At 45.5% G+C, this 23,179-nt stretch overlaps 1 protein-coding gene across 4 annotated transcripts in view; it reads right to left on the bottom strand.

Moving 5' to 3' along the window:
- Positions 1 to 1,474: 1,474 nt before the first annotated feature.
- The window catches only part of TEF (TEF transcription factor, PAR bZIP family member), a 40,630-nt gene continuing 18,925 nt past the window's right edge, over positions 1,475 to 23,179 (bottom strand). Inside the window, exons 1-5 of one of the 4 annotated variants that reach the window (XM_066596363.1) lie at positions 14,797 to 15,147; positions 11,678 to 11,983; positions 9,269 to 9,495; positions 7,231 to 7,442; positions 1,475 to 5,655 (exon numbers count right to left, since the gene is read on the bottom strand). In XM_066596363.1, coding sequence (XP_066452460.1) covers positions 5,634 to 5,655; positions 7,231 to 7,442; positions 9,269 to 9,495; positions 11,678 to 11,983; positions 14,797 to 14,986 — 957 coding nt within the window. In that variant the 5' untranslated portion in view covers positions 14,987 to 15,147 and the 3' untranslated portion in view covers positions 1,475 to 5,633. Of the gene's footprint in view, positions 5,656 to 7,226; positions 7,443 to 9,268; positions 9,496 to 11,677; positions 11,984 to 14,796; positions 15,152 to 23,179 lie in introns of those variants that run through there. The other 3 variants (XM_066596365.1, XM_066596364.1, XM_066596367.1) reach the window with 3 other exon arrangements.

Genomic DNA, 23,179 nt, shown 5'->3' with positions numbered 1-23,179 from the left:
TGTTGGGACGAGAAACCCAGCCTGATATCAAGCTTGTCAACATGTGTTTTACCTGCGGATGTGATGCCGCGCATCATTTTTTTTTAAAATTCTGATCCTCCGGCGCTTGTTTCACGGGTGTCAGAGCATCAGCAAGTGTTGATTTCAACAAGAAACATCGCACGGCCTGGATGTCTTTGACTGTCCCCTCAAAAGCAATGGCCGATGAATTCACAGAAACTTATTTTTTTTACCTCGCAACATTGCTGGGAGGAAGGGGAATGCTTATGTCTATGAGGCTTACTTTTGTTCTTTGAATCTATAGCATGTTGGATTCATCAGTGCATGGCACCCTTTGATTACGGACACTGTTTGTTCCTTTAAAATCTCACCCTCAAGCTTGCTGGTACTGTATTAGACTACAGCTATGTGGTCGGAAGATATGCACCTAATACACGTGTGCAGGTAGCTTGAGTATTGTTCACCTACCACAAATACCGTCCCAAGCTCGAGGTCCAGCAGTAATGAGATATGAGGATGACAACTATATGGAAGCAGCCCTTGACCCCGTCATACTGCCACAACCGCTCCTGGCCCAACGTTGTGTGTAGAACCTACATGCAGAAAGTACTAATGGGCTCTTCACCCTCCCCAGCCCTCTAGCATTCATCTGACCTTGGTGGGTGTTGAGTGGGGAATCCCATCTATATCATCCACATGCCCTAATAGGCTATGCAGTCTTCACAAGAACATCCCGCAACACACAGTCACGCAGTCATGCAATATGTGTGAACAGGAACATAGGAGCCTATGGCGGATTGGTACAGCGTATTACATGCATGCAATATGCTCTAACAATACGGATGTATGAAGGAGCTCCAATTCTTCTCATATTCTTAATCCTAAAAGCCTCAGGCTAACTTCACACAGGCGAGTGTGATATGGACAGGAAACATGGCCCGATGTCGCACTTTCCAACATGCAATTCCCTGCAAACGCAAAGCAGTTTTATTCAAAACCGCCTCGTATTACTTCGGGGGAAGTAGCAATCTTCCGACATGGCTGACAGCCGCGGCAGAGGATCACAGATTTTCTACTCTAGTCTTCAATGAGAGACCTCACATCGCTTTCACGTGCAATGTGGACACCGGCACCATTAAATAACAATGGGAGATGCGATGCGAGAGCATGCTCCAAGATAGGACATGCCACACTGCGTTTCCTGCCCCGCAAACATCGCTCATGTGTATGACCCCATTCAAAAGAAGGGGCTCATATTTGTGCGTCTTGCAATACACAAATTTCACACAATTTTCTTGCCTGCGTGAAGCCGGCCTTACAACGGGGGATGTATTGTCAAGTCCTGAGGTGCCACTGATTTCCAACAAAAAGGGCAGAGGCTGGAAGTATAATGGCAAAATATTTTAAAGGAACTCAACCCTGTTGTGAGCATCAACTAAAAGATGGACAAAAGACAACAAAACGCAGCCAGGACTTACCTGACCAAAATTGGAAGCTATATTTGAAAACAGATTTACAAAGTTTATATACAAATAGGTAGATGCCCAGAAAGCTTTTGTCCTACATTAGTAAATGCAGAAGAGCAGGATCAGATCATTTTGTACAGTACAGTTTTATACAAGAAGTGTCGGAATAACCACATACATTTCAGCAACATAGTAACAAAGCATGTACACTGGTTTTAGTCATTCAGGGATTGTCCGTTTGTTATTACATAGGTATAGCAGCAGAGTGTACGAGTGCTTATGGTCTAAAGTACATAGCACACCCTGTATCCACAAATGGTTGTTGCTCCCAGCAGCCACAGCGCAGCTTTCAATTTTTGTCCAGAGCAGATTAATGAAATTACAAGAAATTAACGACTTTGGACAACAAGGACTGTTTTATTTTAGACAGTTTTGATAAACATAACCATTGTGTTATAACTCACGCTTATCCTTACTGTTCTGGGGAAGCATCCGACACGTGGTGGTGGTGCTGGTGGAGGAATCCTTAGGATTGGTCATCAATAGGCGATCGGCTGGGGTCCGTCGCTCAGGACCCGACCGATTAGCTAAGCAGGCCCCAAATACAGAGAGGTTGGAGCGGAAGCAATAGAAGGCTCTGCGCTGACCTCTGTGTAGTGGCCAGCACTTGTAACTGCAGGCACAGTTAATGTCAATGTCAATGTGAGCCGTGCCTGCAGTTGCAAGCGTCGGCCACTACACAGAAGTTAGGGCAGAGACTTCTGCTCCGACCTCTCTGTATTTGCGGCGCTGACCGCATGCATCCGCTTAGCTGGGGTCCCGAGCGATGGACCCCAGCTGATCACCTATTGATGACCAATTCTGAGGATCAGGATCATCAATCGTATTCTCCCCAGAAAACCTCTTTAAACAGACTGCATGTGCTGGATGCTTCCACAGAATAGTTCATGAATTGCACCAGTCAGACAGTAAGGCTGGGTTCACACAGGGCGGATTTGCCGCGGTTTTGCCGCAGCAGATCCGCCCGCGGCCGCTAATCTCGCGATTAGCCAGCCATGTGGATGAGATTTCTCAGAAATCTCGTCCACACGGGACGGCTAATCCGCTGCGGTAAATCCGGTTTCCAAAGATTGAGCATGTCTGTTTACCTTTCCTTTTTTGTTTATTTACGTCGCGGCCGTGCTCTCCTCTATGGGAGCGCCGGCCGCAATGGAAAAGCAAGCGGCCGGGCAGCGGTTCTCCCGGCGGAAATCTCGCAGTTTTTGCTGCGGCCAAACTGCGAGTTTTTCGGCGGGAATCCGCCCTGTGTGAACCCACCCTAAGGATAAGCACGAGTTATAACACAATGGTTAGAGTTATCAAAACTGTCTAAAATAAAACTTCCCTTGTTGTCCAAAGCAGTTAATCAATCATGCAAGAAGCGTGCTTGCACTCGTCCAAGCTCAGGGGTCGTGTTGTAATATTATTTTACTAGTTAGACAGTGCAATGTTATAGCTCGTTTAGACCAAAGGATATCGTTCAGTCTAAACACAGGCGAACAAAAGGCTGCCTGAAAGCGAACGAGCTGCTGGTGGTGAGGTGAGCAGCTCACGCAAACGAGAATCATGAGATTTTCGTTCAGTGTAAAAGGACCGTTAGACTAGACAGTCCTAAAATGTGCTGGACTCATTAGTGACGCTGCTGAATGATACGCTGTCTCATCCAGCATAGTAGCTGTTGAGCAGTTTTCACAGTCGAGAAAATAGTGTGAGATTAGTGCGTAGCTTGATGCACACATCTCACACGATTATGAACCCCATTCTCTTTGCGAGTGCTCGGTAATCCTATTCCCCGAATTGATGCACAGCGGTTTTAAACACAAAAACGCCTCACATCCACAGGGACATCGCATGTTGGCGAGCGGGATATCACGTGGAGTTTCACAGCCCGATATCGCACTCAGCCTTGTGAAATTAACCTTAGTTGGCTTAGTTTACATCAGATTTTGTGCCAAAGTTTTGGTGCAAACTTAGGGTTGTGGCCTAAATGCAGTGGCATACACCATCAGTGTCTAGAGGGGCTAAAACACATAAATTTGGTGCAAAGCATGCAAGAATTTACTAGCACCATGTGTGCATTAAAACTGGTGAATTGTGTTATGGTAAATCTGCCTAATTATATTTTAGAGAATGAGCACTACACAAGCTCTGCTATCTTACACCTACCTAATAAGAATCCCTTTAAATGTTGTACACTAAACTAGTTCACTAGTCTTCACCTCTTACAAGGTTACAGCAAAAAAATTCTGTTATACAGTACTATAAAATGCCTTCAATTTGCTTTTTCTTTTGTTTTTTTTTGCTTTTAGCCCATTATCGTCTTGGTTCTTTAAACCCACCTATTGATACTGTTAGCATTAGGCCTCATTCAAATGGCCACACGGTAGCATCTACATTATGGCTGCAAGTTCCGGCCCAACTGAGGGATTTGCCTCCCAAGCTAAGAGCATCATAGGGATTGAGGATGCCGAGACTTGCAGGCATAATGCAAATGCAGCTATGGCCTTCTGAACGTCATCACACCCCCCGCTGCCATTTTTAAACAGACTGTCTTTTCTTGTCCATGAGAATAGAATTTATTATTATGCAGCCAGTTATTTCAAATATTTAACAGTGGCGGTAATGAATAAAAACTAGTGGCATCACCCACGGCAATCAATCACAGGCTATCCTTCATTTTCTTACCATGCCAAATGCGAGCTGCCTTCTGCTATACTTGCTATGGGCAACCATCACTCTTAAGGTCTGTGTAGACAAGCCGCTGTTTCAATTGAATGAGCCAACGATGTCAAGCTCACTCGTGTAGCCTATTCACACAGGCACATACATCGTTGGCTCGTTCAGATGAAATCGTTCAGTCAACGAGAACAACCGAACGATTGCTATTTAAACCGAACGAGCCAACGATGATTTTTATGCCGGCATAAAACGGATGAACGAAAAGTGATTGATTTATCATTCGATCGTTGGCTGCATTTAGACTGAACGATTATCGTTCCAAGTAAACGGACCTTCACTTAAACTAGTTTTTACACACAGCGCTCAACAACTATTTTCAAGTGGGAAACAACATTTTAGAGAATACAGTTTTATAATAAAATATAGTGTTACAGATCCTAGAAAAAACATGTATGCTAAAGGGGGTGTCCTATTTCTAGCTGCTTTGCTGCAAGAAGACCGCTCTGCACATTGCGCAGTCGATCAGGCTGGTAATACACACTGAGTCCTATTAGAGTGCAGTATCAACCTGGGCCACTGCGCAATTTATGGCGCTGACTGCTTCCTGCACCAAAACAGCTAGAAGTGGGACAACCCCTTTAGGGTGGCTTTATACATTTCATCCCCTTTGCATTTCAGAGGTGCTGAAGACTGATCATTAATTGTGTTGTCCAATATTAGGGGAAAAAAACAAAAAACAACGACCTCAGTCCGTGGACTATATTGGGTGATGTGTTTGAGTCCCAATCCTTTGAATGGAAAGGAGTTACAAAACAAGAACAGATTATGAGCAGCTGTGACGCTGCTTCTGCAAATAAAACAGACCTTTTTCGTAACTCAGACAATACTCAATTTTTCAAAAGATTGTGTCACCGCGCTAGAATTTCCCAAAATCTTCCAATAATAAGAACTTCTATTCAACAAAAGTATCCGATATCTTCCCCATTATGGCCCAGTTTCAGCAAACCATTATAATAAACACATGTGAAACTCCAGTATACAAAACTCCTCTTGAAAACTACTTTAGTTTATTCTTAAATGTGTGAAAAGCAGCACTGCTGTCCATCCCTCTGTACAGAAGCCCTCCTGCCCAGCACAGGGAGAGACAAAGAAATGGTGTCGTCGCTTCTTCAGACCTGTGTCGGCTAAACTAATAACGTGAACTTGTAGGAAAGAATAATAAAAAAAAAAAAAAAAACACTTTCCCAGAAAGAATCAAATACGAATATCTTTAACCCTTTGAAAAAAGGTTTTCAAATCAGGAAAATGCCTTTAGAGTCCTTAGAAGCAGCTGTAGACTTGTAGAAATGTTCAAGTGTAAAATCCACTGGGATCCAGTCTGGGGATCAATTGGTTTGTTGAAAAAGTTGTTTTTGAGAAAAAAACGAGAGAAAAAAAAAAATAATAAAATCACTCTGAGTCACTGAAGTCACTTTGAATTAAAAAAAAGAAGAGCGTGAGAATTATGGAGAAGTCATTATGGTACAACGTCAGGCAAACAACATTGTTACAGTATGAGTGCATTCATGTAATGAGCTTTCACATACAAAACTGTGCGTGCAAACCTATGACAAAAACCTAAGAGATAAATCACATTTATATCCTCACTATAGAACCATATAGAAATCCACGGTTTCCAATTTTTATACAGTGTAGTTATGGTCTCCTAGTACTACATCTGCTGCTGCTTGTCCATTCATCAAAGACTAAAGAAAGGATATAAAACTCACCCTTCAACTAGTATCAAAACTAAGTGTAACAACTGTTACATGTCATAATAAATATATTAAAACTACAGCCCTACATTCTCCAAGAAATGTCTCTATTTACTACGATACCGCCACAGTGGGCTACCCACAGGCAAAAGTTGTCATGCCGTACTATTTATGCTTTCACAGGAGGGTTTCTGACGACTTTTGAGTCACATACTACCCAAGAGGAGTCCTAAAATAGCTTTAGGTGCTACACATTCGTGAGGAGCGTTCAAAAGATTATCCCATTATGCAAACATGAGTAAAAAAAAGTCCAACTACCGTGTTTCCCCGAAAATAAGCCCTAGTCTGATTTTTCAAAGATACTAGAAATATAAGCCCTACCCCAAAAACAAGCCCTAGCCACATTAAAATTTTTAAAAAAATTAGAAGGAATACATTACCCAGAAGGCTTGATCCAGGTCCTTCCTGCTGCTCTCCAGAGTCCGGCACAGTTCCCGCAGTCTTCGGCCGCCCATACAGGATCACTACCTGGTTATGGGATACATAAATCTCGCCTCCAGAAATCGACGGCTGTGATTGGTTCTTCGTGAGCTACATGAATTGGCTGAGCAGCGCTCAAAGAACCAATCACAGCCGTCACTTCACAGAGGCAAGATTTATGAATTGGCTGAGCCGCCATTTAGTCAATTCATAAATCCTGCCTTCACAAAACGGCGGCTGTGATTGGTTCTGCAAGCACCGTGACTCAGCCTATCGAGGCAGTGCTTGAAGAACCAATCACAGCCATCGCTTCGTGAAGGCGGGATTTATGTATCACATAACCAGGAAGTTATCCCCTGTGGGCGGCAGAGGATGGCAGGAACCACGTCAGAGTTCTAGAGAGTAGCGGGAGGGACCTGAAGCGAGCCTGCTGGGTAAGTAAAATAAGATATCTTCTGAAATAAGCCCTAGAGCATCTGTGGGGCAAAAAAATTATATAAGACCCTGTCTTATTTTCAGGGAAACAGTACCAGCTCCAAACATGAAATTGTTAAGCAGCACTGATTTATGGTCCTGGGGTCTTACAATGACAGTTTCTACCAGTAAGATTGTTCTGTATGGTATTTATCAGTTCTATGACCTTAGAAGAAACATCCGGCACCCTAAAAAATTGCCTGCTGCTCAACAGTTATGCCATTTTATTTAGCAGACCGTAGATGGCCAAATGCCTTTAGGAGCAGCCGACTTTCCAGCGGCCTTATTCTTATGGAATGGGAAGGAAATTGGTTAATATTTATTAGGAGGATGCTTACAACTGTCCAAACTGGCTCTCGTATTTGGAAATTATGTTCCTGCATTTCCCCAGTTCCTTTCGCAACTCGGCCACTTCTGTACGCAGAGCGGTGTTCTCTTTTTCGAGGAAAGCTGCGCGGACAGTAATTTGGTTCTCTTTAAGTCGCCGTGCGTCTCGAGATCGCTTAGCCGCCACGTTATTCTTCTTCCGTCTGCTCCAGTATTTTTCATCCTATGTGCATATTTACACAGAAAACATTACGTAAGATAAACCATAATGAGAAAGAATTCATACAACACATGGAAGTCTTTCTTCATCATGAGACATTACACATTTTTATACAGGTCTGTATGGTGCTAACATTGTCACATGCTGCTGCATTTTCATAACTTTAAGCAAAGTTTAGCCAGAAAAGGTAAGTGAATGCCATACAGCCAACCCTATTCTTTAGGAGAATCCCACCATTCGATACGCAGCAAGTAATAACTGGGTGCCGTGTTGTGCATCGTATTGCACATGGCCATGTATAGAAGACCTGAAACACAATGTTGTGCAAGGTTGAGTGTGCAAAGACAGAGGGGCATGTATGGCCTTATAATTCTCCCTATTCATTTCCTAGATACTCTCCTTAAGGAGAGACAATATCCCTCCTGACCCATGTCATAGGCCTCTCACTAGCCAAGCTGGAAACCTACTGCACACTGATGAGGGGCAAAAACCCAGAAACAGTTGTCTGTGTATGGATTCTGGCTTTTGGTCAATTCCCAATCATGGTTATAAAGCCTTGTAAAAAAAAGGGTCTGACATTGACTTGCAGGAATGCTGCCTTCCAATAGGTGGCGCTCCAGAGGTCTTGTTCATCTTCCTTATTTGCATACATTTTGAAGAGGAGCATGCATAGCTTTATAAAGTCTCCTCACTCGCCTTCTAGGTGTTTCCTTAAAGGGGTTGTCCCGAGGCAGCAAGTGGGTCTATACACTTCTGTATGGCCATATTAATGCACTTTGTAATGTACATTGTGCATTAATTATGAGCCATACAGAAGTTATAAAAAGTTTTATACTTACCTGCTCCGTTGCTGGCGTCCTCGTCTCCATGGTGCCGACTAATTTTCGCCCTCCGATGGCCAAATTAGCCGCGCTTGCGCAGTCCGGGTCTTCTCCTCTTCTCTATGGGGCTCCGTGTAGCTCCGTGTAGCTCCGCCCCGTCACGTGCCGATTCCAGCCAATCAGGAGGCTGGAATCGGCAATGGACCGCACAGAAGCCCTGCGGTCCATGAAGACAGAGGATGCCGGCGGCCATCTTCAGCAGGTGAGTATGAAGACGCCGGACCGCCGGGATTCAGGTAAGCGCTGTGCGGGTGGGTTTTTTAACCCCTGCATCGGGGTTGTCTCGCGCCGAACGGGGGGGGGGGGTTTAAAAAAAAAAAAACCCGTTTCGGCGCGGGACAACCCCTTTAAGAGAGGATACCTTTTCCAAGACACTGTTCTAGCATAAATGTATTTAAATCCCTTTTGCTAATGCTGAGTCAATAGAGTGTTTTTTAACTAATGGCTCCTAAATGACAAATGAACCACTTGCATGTGGCCCTCCATTAGTGATCTATTTGCATCTGCAGTTACTACAACAGACAGACCAAAAAAGAAGAAAAAAAAAATAGTAATAAATCACAGAAAGTGGACATATACTTACTGATATACTGATACAGGAGGGCAGGCACATATGTAAACCACTTATTCCCCAACATGCAGACAGCCAGAATGCAAACTGGAGGAGCAGATAAAACAATTGAAGTACACTTCTACACCTTCCTTATATTGATATATAAGGAGGGTTTGTAAGTGCCTGTTTCTTGTATAAGGCACATTTTTTCTGCTACAGTGTCAATTCCTATTCAAATGAATGGGACCCAGGTTTCCTGTTAGATTCTGCCATGTGAACACGACCTAATTTGGGCCGTTGGGGTTTCTCATTATTGGTTGCTAGAATCATGCTACATTCTGCATTATTACTGCTGACATGGGAACTGAAAGGGCAGCACAATTTCTGTCACACACCTTCAGGTCATCTGGGACATAAATCTTCTTGGCCTTCTTAATCATAGGCTGTGGCTTCAACTCTTCTTCTGCAAATTTGTGTTTCCTTGGATCAAAAAGCTCCCCTCCTGGCACGCTGGAGAGCACCAAATCAGCGGGATCTGGATTGAAGTTTACTTCCACTTCTACTTTTTCGGGATCAATGGGCCTCGGAGAATCCGACTCTTCTTTTACAGTTTCAGTGGTTTCTATATTGAAACAACAGAAGGCAGATATGTCAGTATAACGTAAACCACATATTCTTCCAATAACAAGAACTAAAGATTTATAGTCAATAGAACATGTATGGGACCATGTGTGAGACCATCTGTGACACCAGCTTTGACAGCCTACACAATCTAGAGGCTCAGGTACATTAAATGAGTAGAGATATGCCGCAGGATACCATACGGAACCTGTATGCTTCCATTCCCACCTGTATCACATCTTCCATCTAAGCTAGAGGTGGTACAACAGGGTACTAGAACCTCCTTGCCCACCCTTATCACATCTGGTATAAAAGTTTAAAGGAAGCTGGCGTTCGGATCCCTCGCGCCGGGATGCTGCAGGTTTGTGTGTCCTCTTGCACGTCGATACAGCAGTTCTTCCTGGTAGCGGGGCTTGAATACACCGCTTCCAGCAAGCTAATGTGCTAATTGGTTAATTGAGCACCAGCTTTCATTGGCTGACGCGCCGCTCAATTAACCAAAGCATTAGCTTGCTGGAGTCGGGGCATTCAAGCCCCGCTACCAAGAAGAACTGCTCTGTCAACGTGTAGGACGACACGGAAGCCTGCAGCAGCTCCGCAGCCCAGCGCAGGGGACCCAAACGCTGACTGCTAGATAAGTATTATAAGACACGCCCTGAAAATAAGACACAGCCTCTTTTACAGCAAAAATTATTATAAGGTAGTGTCTTATTTTTCAGGAAACACAGTATGTGATCTCGCAGAACCAGGGCACGCTTTCTTTACAGCTCTTCCATGCTGCACTTTTGGCGGTTGTTTAGTAGATGTACCATCCTGTATAACTCCGTTACTTTTCATACTGATGGCTATATTGAAGTTGTCTGCCTTAGTAACAGGTTTTCTTTAACCCCTTAGGGACCATGCTGTTTTGGTCCTAAAAGGACCAGACACTTTTCTGGGATTTTACCCATGTGGTGGTTTTACTGCCCAATATTTTTTCCTTTAGCTACCAAAATTATTTTTGCTGCATTTTTTTCCTGTGACATATAGGGCTATTTTTTATATATTTTTTCACTTCCTTTTTTCCAGTCTATTTGGGGTAAAAAGCTAAAAAAAAAAAATTTGATTTTTTATTTATAGCCTATTTTTAAAATTAGTATAATTATGCTAAAATAAAGTACAGGAATGGGTTCCTCATTTTGTTTAGGATGCCTTAATACATAATTTGTATAGTTTTAGATTGCAGGGTGTATATGGTGACAGTTTTGGTTGGTGTCGGTGGTGGGTCATTTTCTTTTTAATGCATTTATTTTTATTTTATATTCTAGAATTTTTTTCTTACTTATTTTTGTAACTATTGTTTTGACCATCTGTGTCCCCCATGATGCCGTAAGACCTCTGGGTTCATTTACATTGTATTTCTTTTTACTGATTAATTTCACACTTTTTCCACTGTAGTGCGGGCATCCAAAGGAACCTCAGTTACAGGAAAAAACATCCCCCCGTAGTGTCAATAATCAGCTGCACTTCCACTCTTTAGTACATAGCGCTATGTACCTAGGAAAGGAGAAGCGTTGAAAAACGCTTCTCCTCTGGGTCCTCGGCTGTCAGACCTGACCTGCTTGATTGCAAGAGTAGAGGATTTAATCTCGCGCTATATTTCTGCTATTGGCCAGGATTAAAGCCCAGAGCAAAACGCTGTATATTTGCTGCGCTTGGTCCATAAGGGGTTATCTGGGAACATTTTTTTTTTTCCTTCAAAAAACAGTCTCAACCTGCAATAACAATGTAAAAGAAGATATACTTAAATGTCACGGATGTCTCGATACCAGGTCATATGACAACTGTACCTAGTCCCTGGTTGAAATGAGCCAGTGATTGGCTGCAGCAGTCACATTGCCCTGGTGTTAGTGAAATCATCACCGGCTCCCTGGAAGTGAAAACCAACAGGGATCTGATATAGGCAGAATAGGAGCGAGGAAGTTGAGTATATATTTTATATTGGTACTACTGGCTGAGCAAGTTTTTTGGAAAAAAAAAAAAAATCAAAACTCATCCCAAGAGTTGAAGACTCCGATACCACTATCGAAGAATATCTTGGAGATTTGCTTTGCTTCCTTTCAACAAATATGACAATTATTCTAAACCTCATAGTTTGCTTTCAAAGACGCAAGCTATATAGAGGAGTTACTACAATAAGACACCTTCAGTATCCTGTAGCAAGAGAGATGGTGAGACGGGCGATGCAGAAGATGTGGAAGCCGGCTCCTCTTCATCCTCCAACTTGGACACCGGCAGAAGTGGATTCTGAATTGCCTGAGCAAGCCGTGTCGGACTGGATGGGATCCCATTCTCTAGCAGAAACTCATCAAGGTCCATATACTCCAGATGGAAAGATTCACCGTCATACGGAATGGTCTTATCCCAGATGGGGGGCATAAGCGCCGCCGACACCGCCAGCAAGTTCCCATCAAGGCTGTCATCCTTCTCCAATTTAATCTTGTCTTTGTCTGTAAGGTAGAAGAGATTATTTATTTGTGATAGCGCCAACATATTCTGCAGCACTGTACAAAAATTGCCATAACTGATATCAGTCCCGATCCTCAGTGGGGGGGCATATAATTTACATTTCCCTCATCTCAGACCCAAAAACAGTAAGGCCAATTTCATAAAAAATGTCAATTAAACCTTTAGTATGATTTGAGTGTGGAAGGAAACTGAGGCAAAGTCATGGAGAACATACAAACTCTAGGCAGATGTTGCCCTTGATCGGACCTAAACCCGGCATCCCAGCAATGCTAAACATTTATCCTTTAGGCCAGGTTCACACGACCGGGTTGTATTCCGCAAGCATATCTCAGCAGCGTATGACCGCCGAAGTAAATTGCCTAGGGTCGTATAGGCGCGGTTTTCCACGCAGATGTACAGCGTATTGTCCGCATGGATGAACGAACGCAAGCAAGAAATGACATCAGAAAAGTTGCCAAACCCTCTGGAAACCCCCTTCTATCTCCCAGACGACATTCCCCTGTACTGTCGTGGTGAGATGTACTGAGAGCCTTCAGGACGGGATACTGCTCTCTCAGCTGGTTTAGACTACTTATTTTGGAAGTAGTATAAACCACTTTAAAAGAAAACCCACTTATTCTTGCGGAAGAGCACAGAAAAACAAGTGGAGGTTGCAGGCAGTCTGGATGGGGGTGTTGCTCCCCAGACGCCGTCCTGCACGTCATTGCGTATGTACTACGTTGTGAACGCATCCATAGAGATCAATGGGCCGCAGATGCGTGCAATCCGTGGTGAAATAGAGCATGCTGCGTTCTTTCTTCCACTTGCGTAATTCGCAATTCCTACACGCAAGTGTAAGTAAAACCGAGTAAGTCAATGCATTTGATAGGCTGCTGCCGCCCCATTGAAAGCAATGAATTGCAGCATTCCCCGCAGTGATGATTTTCGGGGAGGGGCTTGAAATATAAGCCCTTCCCTGAAAATTATCTCTAGCTGTAAAGAAAAGTGAAAAAAAGCTGATCTTCTTTCCGGACCCTGCAGTCATCTCCTATCTCCTTGAGGCCGTGGATTGAAAAATCCCCACCTCCAGAAAGCACTGCCTCTGATTGGCTGAGCGCTGCAGTCCCCGCAGGGATGGAGGAATCTCCTGCCATAGCTGTGTCAGGGGAGCGCGACGTTTTTTGCTCACTCATCAGCCGATCGCATTCCGGATGATCAGGCCAGTGAATATTCATAACCGAACATCAGCTTGTGGGAAAGGGCCTTTAGGCCGAACGCCCACGGACAGATTATCAACTGTGATTTTCCGCTCCGCTATTCTATGCGGAAAAAAACAAAAAAAACAAAAAAAAACAACACACGGACGGCTTCCATTGCAGTCAATGGAAGCCGTCCGTCCCGCAGCAGTATTGCGGGGATCTGCTTCACAGCCCAGTGCCTGCGCGTCATGAGCTGCACTGCGCATGCGCGCCAGCTCACTGGCCAAGACACTCGTGGCAGATCCGGAGAGGTTAGTATGGGGTCTCCGAGGGGCGCCGTATCGGATTCCGCTGTGGTATTTCGTAGGCGGGATCTGATCCAGCAGTGGGCAGGAGGCTTTATGCCCCTCCACACCAGCATATTTGCAACATGCAGAGAACAGATCCCTTTGATCCCAAGGGCTGCGTTCACATACACTTATTTTCCTGCGCATTTTGGTTGCACGAAGGGGAAAAAAAAACAAACACACACGTATTTTCCTGCATTTTTGCGCACCCAAAGTCCCCATAGAAGTCAGTGGGAGTGCACAAATGTGCGCAGTCCGCCAGGAGATGTGTGAAACGCTGCGCAATTGTACAGGAGAGAGCACACCTGGAGCTCATTAGACGAATGCCGGGCTGCACCGGGCGCCAGTTGGGTCAACGCACTGCGCGAGCGGGCGACGTCACCGCCGGTTGTTAGCGCTCGTGCGGAGCATTTAGGCAGAGATCACCGCTGGATCGCGGGCTTCACCTTCTACGTCCTGCATGCTGTGTGGAATCGCTAAGTGAAAAGTGGGCGATGTAGCGATAATTTTATGTAGGTTGTAAGTGAGCGACCAACGAAAGGTAACAAGTAAGCAACGTTTTTGCATTTAGACGTAACAATAATCGCACATTTTTGTTCATTCGAACGGGTTTTGCGCAATAATCGCTGCGTGTGTATGGCCCTTAATTACCCATTTCAATCGACGTGTCTTTGTTTGCCACACGCTAATGAACACGCCGAGCGGGCGCAAAAGGATCGTAAAATAAGCCGATGCATGCGCAAAAGAAAAGCATCGCTCACGTGACCCTTCTGTTCTCGGCTGTGCGCCATTTATGTGATTAGAGAGAGATATATCGCTGCATCTCGTTCTGCATCTACACGAGCGGATGGTAAAATGTCCATATAACCCAGGATTTTACCGCGGGGTATCACTACGATTTTTTGATTTTCCGCTGTTGCTTAGCGACTGTGCGCATAAAAGCCACAATACACAAAACACTTGCATATGTAATGGCGGTTATTACTCGCCCGTAGAGAATAGCGCTCTATCGCAAATAATACGCGGCAAAACAGAAGGTGCTGCGCGCTTTTTTACACGCAATGAAAAAAGCACAAATGTGCGCGGAACACCCAAAATCAATATTTTTGCAATGCCACCATATAGTGCGTATTATACGCAGGTAATGCGCAATTCCCATCTGCTCATGTGCGCTGGCCTGAGGTGCGCTACAGGGGCCCTCAGGGGCCATTACATGTCCCTGCAGCAGCCATCACTAGTTATGGGCGCCATGGCGCTGGGAAGCCTCACCGACGTCTCCGGCGTCCAGGAAGTTCTTCGGCGGGTTCTCGATAAGCTTCTTCAGCACCAGCGGGAAGGAGCCGCCGAGCACCGGAGAGCTGGAAGCCTCGGGCTGCGGGGAAGACATGGCGGCCGCGGTGTCACCGACAAGTAGCCGCACACAACTGCTGGAGACAAGCCGCGGCCGCGGGCACTGCATTATTCATGAGCTGCAGGCGCTGATTGGTCAAAGTCTTGACTTCATGCAAATGACCTCCGCGTCCCTAACAAGGCTCTGCCAATGGTCGCAACGCGCGCGACGCTGACGCCACCGATGGCTGGTCCCCCCCGAGCGGGCTGCGGCCCTTCTGGGGAACCAGCAGTCTGAGGGTCGACAACCCCCTCACTGCCGGAAAGGTGACCACAAATAGGAGTGCATTTCAATGTAAACCTTCCACTGAGCACCCGGCAGGAAGGGAGGGGTCATTGTTCACTGAGGGATCTCCGACAGACGACTGCTCAGGGACCTGATTCAGTGACAGGAAGAAGGCAGCAGCTTGTCAACCTTTGTAGGTTCATGTGCCGCCCATACGCAATGTAACGCACGGCCCTGTGTGGAAAACCCACATGACAGACAAGCTGCTGCCTTCTTCCTGTCACTGCGGAAGGTTCCTAAGCGGTTGTCTGTGGTATATCCCTCAGTGGGCCCCATGACTGGAGCCTCCCACAGCTATAACCTGCGGTGCTGTATGGATAGAGAGCCTGTGATATCACCCCACAATAATGACAGTATACATGCGGCGGAGGGTCCGGCCGTCAGAAGAGGGGGGGCGTGCGGCGCTCTCCGGTTTAGTTTCTAGTTCTCCCTTAGCTTAGAGCAAGCCCAGTAATATAGTTGCTATAGAGGAGACTGGCATTGCCTCTATATTTGCATACAATTTGCATAATATATTCTCTCTGTGTGCTGATTGGCTCAAATAGCTTTTTCTTACAACTGCTGGCAGTCACAAGATTTCACAGTCACGTTTTGGCGATGACGTCAGCAAGCTCCTCCCTTCTCTTTCCCGCTGCTTAATTCCATGTCTCAATTGTCAGGTTCTAAAGGGGCGTATATGCACTCCTTGCATTTGATTGGCTGTTAGCTACGTCCCCGCCCCTTGTTTACCAGGCCGAGCTGTCACAGGGCTCCAGCACATGTCCTGCACAGGGACATCACGTGAACAGCGGCCCATGTGCTGGAGGCTCCTACGAGGGGCGCCATGACCTGTCCTAGAGGTGGCCCCGGCCCATGTCACACTGCTGTCTTACCCCAGGCAAGGAATGGCAGGTGCAAACAATGCAAAACGTACGGTGAATGGCCACTTAATAAGAGACACCCATCTGATATTGTGTTGGAGCTCGTTTGGCAGAACCGCAGCAGTGTGCTGCATTGTAGATTCCATTCTGCAAGATTAACCCCTTAGTGACCAAGCCTGTTTGCGCCTTAATGACCAGGCCAAATTTTGCAAATCTGACATGTGTCACTTTAACATGGAAAAACACCAGAAAGGTTTTGCATATCCAAGCGATTCTGACATTGTTTTTTCGCCACATGTTGTGCTTCATTTAGGCGGAAAAAATAGACCGATAGAAATTGTGTTTATTTATTAAAAGCGCCAAAATTGGGAAAATTTTGAAAAAATCGTCATTTTTTCACATTTCCAACTGCAATATCTTAAATATGTGCAAACATAATATAGAAATTTTTGCTAAGATTTATATTTCCACCCGTTTACTTTATTTTGGGCGCACATTGGAAAAACTTTTGTTTTTTTTTAACTATTTAGGAGACGTACAAATTTAACATTACTTTTTAGCATTTTGAGGAACACTTTGTTTTCCTATACCAAGCCGAGATTGGAAAGGCTCATGAGTGTCAGAATAATAGATACCCCCCCAAATGACCTCATTTTAAAAACTACACCCCTTAACGTATTCACTGAGTGGTGTCATGAGTATTTTGACCCCACAGTTTTTTTTCAGGAATTAATTCAATTTAGAGGAGAAAAAGTAAAATTTCATATTTTTGCAAATCTGTCATTTTAAAGACATATTTTTTTCCTATAGTTTACATGAAAATCAGGATTTACACCCCAAAATGGATACCCCTATTTCTCCCGTGTTCAGAAATATACCCATTGTGGCCCTATTGTTATATCTGAGTCCACAACGGGGCCCAAAATGAAAGGAGTAGTCAGTGTCTTTCAAAACAGAAATTTTGCTTGAAGTCCTTTTAGGCCCCATAGCACACATGTAGAGTTCTTGAGCGCCCAAAACCATAGAAAACCCCCACAAATGACCCCATTTTGAAAACTAGACCCCTTAAGGAATTTATCTAGGGGTGTACTGCATATTTTGACCCCACAGTTTTTGAATGAATTCAAACCAAGCAAAAGGAAAAAATTGTGATTTTCGTTTTTTTGGCAATTCTGTCATTTTAAAAACAGCTTTTTTTGTACAGCACACATATGAAGGAAGACTTGCACCCAAAAATGGATACCCCTGTTTGTCCCGTGTTCAGAGACATACCCATTGTGGCCCTAATCTTATGTCTGGATACACAACGGAGCCCAAAATGAAAGGAGCGACCGGTGGCTTTCGGAACACAAATTTTGCTTGAAGTCCTTTTAGGCCCCATTGCCCACTTGTAGAGTTCTTGAGCGCCCAAAACCATAGAGAACCCCCACAAATGACCCCATTTTGAAAACTAGACTCCTTAACGAATTTATCTAGGGGTGTACTGCGCATTTTGACCCCACAGTTTTTGAATAAATTCAAGCAAAGCAAAAGGAAAAAATTTGGATTTTTGTTTTTTTGGCAATTCTGTCATTTTAAAAACAGCTTTTTTTGTACAGCACACATATGAAGGAAGACTTACACCCCAAAATGGATACCCCTGTTTGTGCTGTTTTCAGAAATATACCCATTGTGGCCCTAATCTTATGTCCGCATGCACAACGGGGCCCAAAATAAAAGGAGTAATCGGTGGCTTTCAGAACATAGATTTTGCTTGAAGTCCTTTTAGGCCCCATTGCCCACTTGTAGAGTTCTTGAGCGCCCAAAACCATATAGAACCCCCACAAATGACCCCATTTTGAAAACTAGACCCCTTAACGAATTTATCTAGGGATGTACTGCATATTTTGACCCCACAGTTTTTGAATAAATTCAAGCAAAGCAAAAGGAAAAAAATAGGATTTTCATTTTTTGGGCTATTATGTCAATTTAAAAACAGGTTTTTTTGTACAGCACACATATAAATGAAGGCTTTCACCCCAAAATGGATACCCCTGTTTGTCCCGTGTTCAGAAACATACCCATTGTGGCCCTAATAGACTTACAGGACCCATGGCTAGGCCTACAATGAAAGGAATACCCGTTGGATTTCAGGGTACCACTGAATAAATTTCAGGCCCCATTGCCCACTTGTAGAGCCATTGAGCGGCCAAAACTATAAAGAACCCCCTCAAATGACCCCATTTTGAAACCTAGACCCCTTAACGAATTCATCTAGGGGTGTACTGCGTATTTTGACCCCACAGTATTTGAATGAATCTAAGCAAAGCAGAAGGAAAAAGTTACGATTTTCAATTTTTTTGGCAATTTTTTCAATTTAAAAACAGTTTTTTTGTACAGTGCACATAGGAATGAAGACGTTCACCCCAAAATGGATACCCCCGTTTGTCCCGAGTTCAGAAACATACCCATTGTGGCCCTAATCTACTTACAGGACGCATGGCAAGGCCTATAAAGGACGGAACACCTGTTGGATTTTAGGGCACAACTGAATAAATTCCAGGCCCCATTGCTTATTTGTACAGAATAAAGATTGACTCCCTAAAAATTCCCCCCCTCCCCCTCCGCGCTCTTTTTGGCGTTCGCAAATCTTAGATAAAAGTAAAAATGTGAACTGTGTAGTATTTCCGAAGACAGGGGTAATTACGGAGGCTGGTTGGAATGGGCCCATGGGGCAATAAAACCGGGTATCCCCCCCCCCTCCTCTCATGCTTTTTGGGGGTATTTCATGACCTCAGTGGCGGGTATGGGGTGTAAAAAGTGGCGTTCCGTGAGTCTCCGTAAGCTTGATGAGGTGCGGCGGTCTCACACAGAAGGCGCTCAACAAGGTGCTCCTGGAACTGCAGGAAAGCGAGCGTTCCCGGGGCTTCTTGTAAAATACGTATCACAGGTAGCGGTCTGAATAGTGCCGGGCTCACGCGGGTGCAGGCGGAATCCGCTTGCGGAGGCCCACAGCGGATCCCATCTGTGAGCCCGGCTGTGACCCTGCGTACGGCTGCGTAATGTACTGCGCATAACTGCCTACTCACACAGGCGGTCATGCACAATACACCTTTTTTTTGTTTGTATTTCCCGCACCATCGCTTAGCGATGACGCGGGTACCCGCAGCCCGTATACAATGTAGTTGTGTATGGGCAGCGGGTATATCCGCGACCATGGAGCACAATAGGCTCTATGTTGCCGATATCCGCAGTAAAATAGAACCTGCTGCGTTCTCTTTTCTGCGAGTGGATTACGCAATTCCGACCCGCTAATGTGAGCGGAATTGTGTAATCCAATGCGATTGATCTGCATAATACCACGGATCAGACGCATGCGGAATCCGTCATTCCTATCCGGTCATGTGAGACCGGCCTAAGGTAGATCGCTACCTTTTTATCACGTGACCGGGGACCGCTCAACGAGGCCATCCGTCACTGCTCCAGGCTCTCGGTGACCATTGGTCGCTGGGAGCAAGGAGATTTTAAGTTTCCTGGGCTCCCTGACTCCTGCGCATGTGTCCGGCTTTTTGCCGGCAATCGCATGTGCAGAATCCAGGAAGGTCCACGGAGGAAGATCGCGTCGGGATTCAAATACGCAGGCCTCCGGTAAAAAGTTTCATCTCCTCTCACCGATCGCATCAGTGAGGGGAGATGAAACTTCAATTTTTTTTTTTAACTTTTACGTGATCGCCATTATTGGATAATGGCGAACACGTGACCAGGAACCGCTCACCGCGGACCCCCATTAAATCTCCATGCTCTTGGCTACGTTTTGTAGCCAGGAGCAGGGAGAATTTAAATTATCCTGGCAATCCACAGCTTTTGCGCATGCGCCTGCCATTTTGGCGACGGGCGCGTGTGCAGAAGCTGTGGTAAGGTCCGCGGATAAATCTGGGGGCCTTAGGTACGTACTTTCATCCTCCCTCACGGATATGATCCATGAGGGGAGATGAAACGTACGCTTTTTAAACTTTTAAAAACTTTTTTTTTACTTTATTTTTTTTTTACTTTTTTACACTTTTTTTTCACTTTACATGATCACTGTCATCCATTGGATGACAGTGATCATGTCCCCGGTATAATCTCTCTGCTCCTAGCTACACATGGCAGCCAGGAGCAGAGGGATTTTAAATTTCCCGGGGCTCGAGCCCGTCTGTGCACGCGCCCGATGTCAATCATCGGGCGCGCATGCGCAGACGGGGATTCGGGTCTCGGGACATCGGGACACCGCTGAGGACTGGGGGTGAGTATTTTCACCTCCCCTCATGGATCCGATCCATGAGGGGAGGTGAAACTGACTTTCTTTAAACTTTTTTTTAACTTTTTCGCGATCGCCGCTAACCATTGGATAACGGCGATCGCGGTACCGGGGACCGCTCACCGCAGTCCCCGCTGACATCTCCTGCCTCCCGGCTACCTACAGGAGCCGGGAGCCAGGAGATTTTAAATCTCCCGCGCCGCCGGGCCTTCTGCGCATGCGGCTGACGTAATGCCGCCTGGCGCGCATGCGCAGAAGACCGGCTTCGGGCCCCGGAGCGGCAGGAGAGCGGGGAGCAGCGTGCCAGACCTCGGTGAGTAATTTCAGCTGCTCCGATGGATCCGATCCATCGGAGCAGCTGAATCTTTAACTTTTTGGGCACTTTTATTTACTTTTTTTGCTATCGGCGCTATCCATTGCATAGCGCCGATCGCAATGCCGGGGGGGGCTCCGAACAGCCCGGGATGACAGCTCCATGCTGTCAGCTACCTGCGGACACCGACAGCATGGAGCTGTCACGTCCACAGCCCGAGGGGCACTATTCTCTGCAGGAAGCATGTTTTTACGTCCTCAGAGAATAGAGCCCACTTCGGGAGGACGTAAAAACACTATGGGCTGGTCGTTAAGGGGTTAACAATAGGGGCCCCTGGCTGCTGCTCTTCAGGGGCCCCGAATACCGGTTCTGACTGATACAGCAGATCCAGTGAGCATCAGGCCCAATGGTGGTTTCAAAAGCAAAAACCAGCAATATACTTGCCTCCTACACAGCGCCCCCTCAAGACGGCTGGGCAGTTCATTTAATAGGATGAAATAACACAGTATGCTGCTTAATTTCCTGCTTTTCTGGGCTTTAATACCCAGGGCCGTAAAAATACGCTCTCCCTGAGGATTAAAGCCCCGTGGGCTGTGGACGTGACAGCTCCATGCTGTTGGCTGCTGTAGGTATCCGACAACCTGGAGCTGTCGGGTGGCCGCATTATCCAATGGACAACGTCGGATCACATGAATGTAAATAGAAAGTTTCAAAAAGTTAGAATTTCAGCTTCTCTAACGGATCGGATGTATGAGGGGGGCTGAAACTACTCACCACCATCCTCCGCAATGTGACGCAATGATCTGGTCCTGAACAGACCTTCCGCCGTCTTCTGGCACATGCATGCCAAAGAAGCTGGACATTTGAAATCTACTGGCAGGCAATAGATACCGGCGATCACGGAAAAGTTTTTAAAAAAGGTAAAAGTTTCAGCTCCCCTCATGGATCGGATCCATGAGGGAAGCTGAAAATACTCACCTCCATCCTCCGTGATGTCCTTCGGCGATCTGGACCTGCCGCAGGCTTCTGTGCATGCGAGCCGAAGGAAAAATGGCGATGCATGTGCAGAAGACCGGATCATCCGGGAGATTTGAAATCTCCCAGGAGATGTCACCGGGTCCAATGGATGCTGGCGATCACGGAAAAGTTAAAAAAAAATTTAAGTTTCATCTCCCTCATGTGTCGGATCCATGAGGGGAGCTGAGAGTACTCACCTAAAGTCCCCCGAAGTCTCCTGAAGTGCTGGGCACCACCGCTGACCTGCGTATGCACTAACAAAATGGCGGCGCATGCACAGTAGAGACATGCCAAAGTGACTTTGGCATAGTAACCAGAAGGGACCAATGTGATTGGTCCCTGCTAACATGGATGGCTGTGGTATACCTATCACAGCCATCCATTTCATATGTTTAATAAATACGGCACAGGATTAGTCCTGTATCTCCCTCCTCTCACTGAGAGAGTTTTGTGAGAGGAGAGAGATATCAGCAAAAAATCCAGTGCTGTATAGAGAGTGAAAAAAACCCACAATGACCCCGTCATCATGACCCCTCACACCCTAATCACCCCACTAAACCCAAAAAGTGAAGAATACCTCTGGCCGTTTTTTTGGGGGTTCATTTTTTTTTGTCTACGTCCATAAAAATGTTTTTTCTAAGATGGAGTATAGACATTACAGCGTAGAGCAGGCGTATGCGCTGTTGTTAGCTAGCAGTTCAGAAAGCGATACCGAAACTGCGTTGGAAGAAAAGCTATATTCCGACAGCAATGACTCTACTCCTAGCCCTATGGAGGTTGAGGAAGGGTTGGGGCAGCAGGGCCGAGTAGTGCTGTGCGCCTTCCACAAGGTGGAGTTCAGCTGTTTTATTTTCACCCCAAATACCCCAATTTACTGCGACTCCAGGAATTAATGTGGATGTTGCTAATTTTGCGCCCTTTAATTTTTAATTTTTTTTTATTAGTGACAGCGTCCTAGAACTCGTTGTCCAACAAGCCAACATTTCCACTGGACAATGTATTACCGAGCACCCCATTTTGCCAATAATGCTCAAATCCCCCTAAGAAATGACCCTGCGTACGACAGGTTATGTAAATCAAGGCCCCTAATATCCCTATTAAAAAAATCTTTAAAAATATATACACCTTAAAAAAAAATCTGGCTGTGGACATCACTTACGAGTTTCAAGAGCCGTCAATCATTCCTCCAATTCATACCCTCTAAACATGCCAGTTATGGCGTTAAGTTATACAAAGTTTGCGAGAGCACTACTGGCTATATCTGTGATTTTTTTATTTATTAACTGCCAGGATAACATTGGCACAAATGGCAAGATCGTTTGGGAGCTTACGGGCCCATTTTTACATAAAGGGTACCATGTATACCGATAATTATTATACCAGTCTCCCACTTTATAAAGCCCTATACAACGCAGATACAGGGGCCTGCAGGACAGTACGCAAAAACAGGGTGGGATTCCCACAATCCCTGGTGTCCAGGCACGTAGAAAGGGGGCGTCATATGTGCT

This window comes from Eleutherodactylus coqui, chromosome 3, assembly GCF_035609145.1.
Source record: "Eleutherodactylus coqui strain aEleCoq1 chromosome 3, aEleCoq1.hap1, whole genome shotgun sequence".
Classification (NCBI taxonomy): domain Eukaryota; kingdom Metazoa; phylum Chordata; class Amphibia; order Anura; family Eleutherodactylidae; genus Eleutherodactylus; species Eleutherodactylus coqui.
The sequence above is the reverse complement of the archived record's forward strand: the minus strand, read 5'-3'. Positions and strand labels throughout refer to the sequence as shown.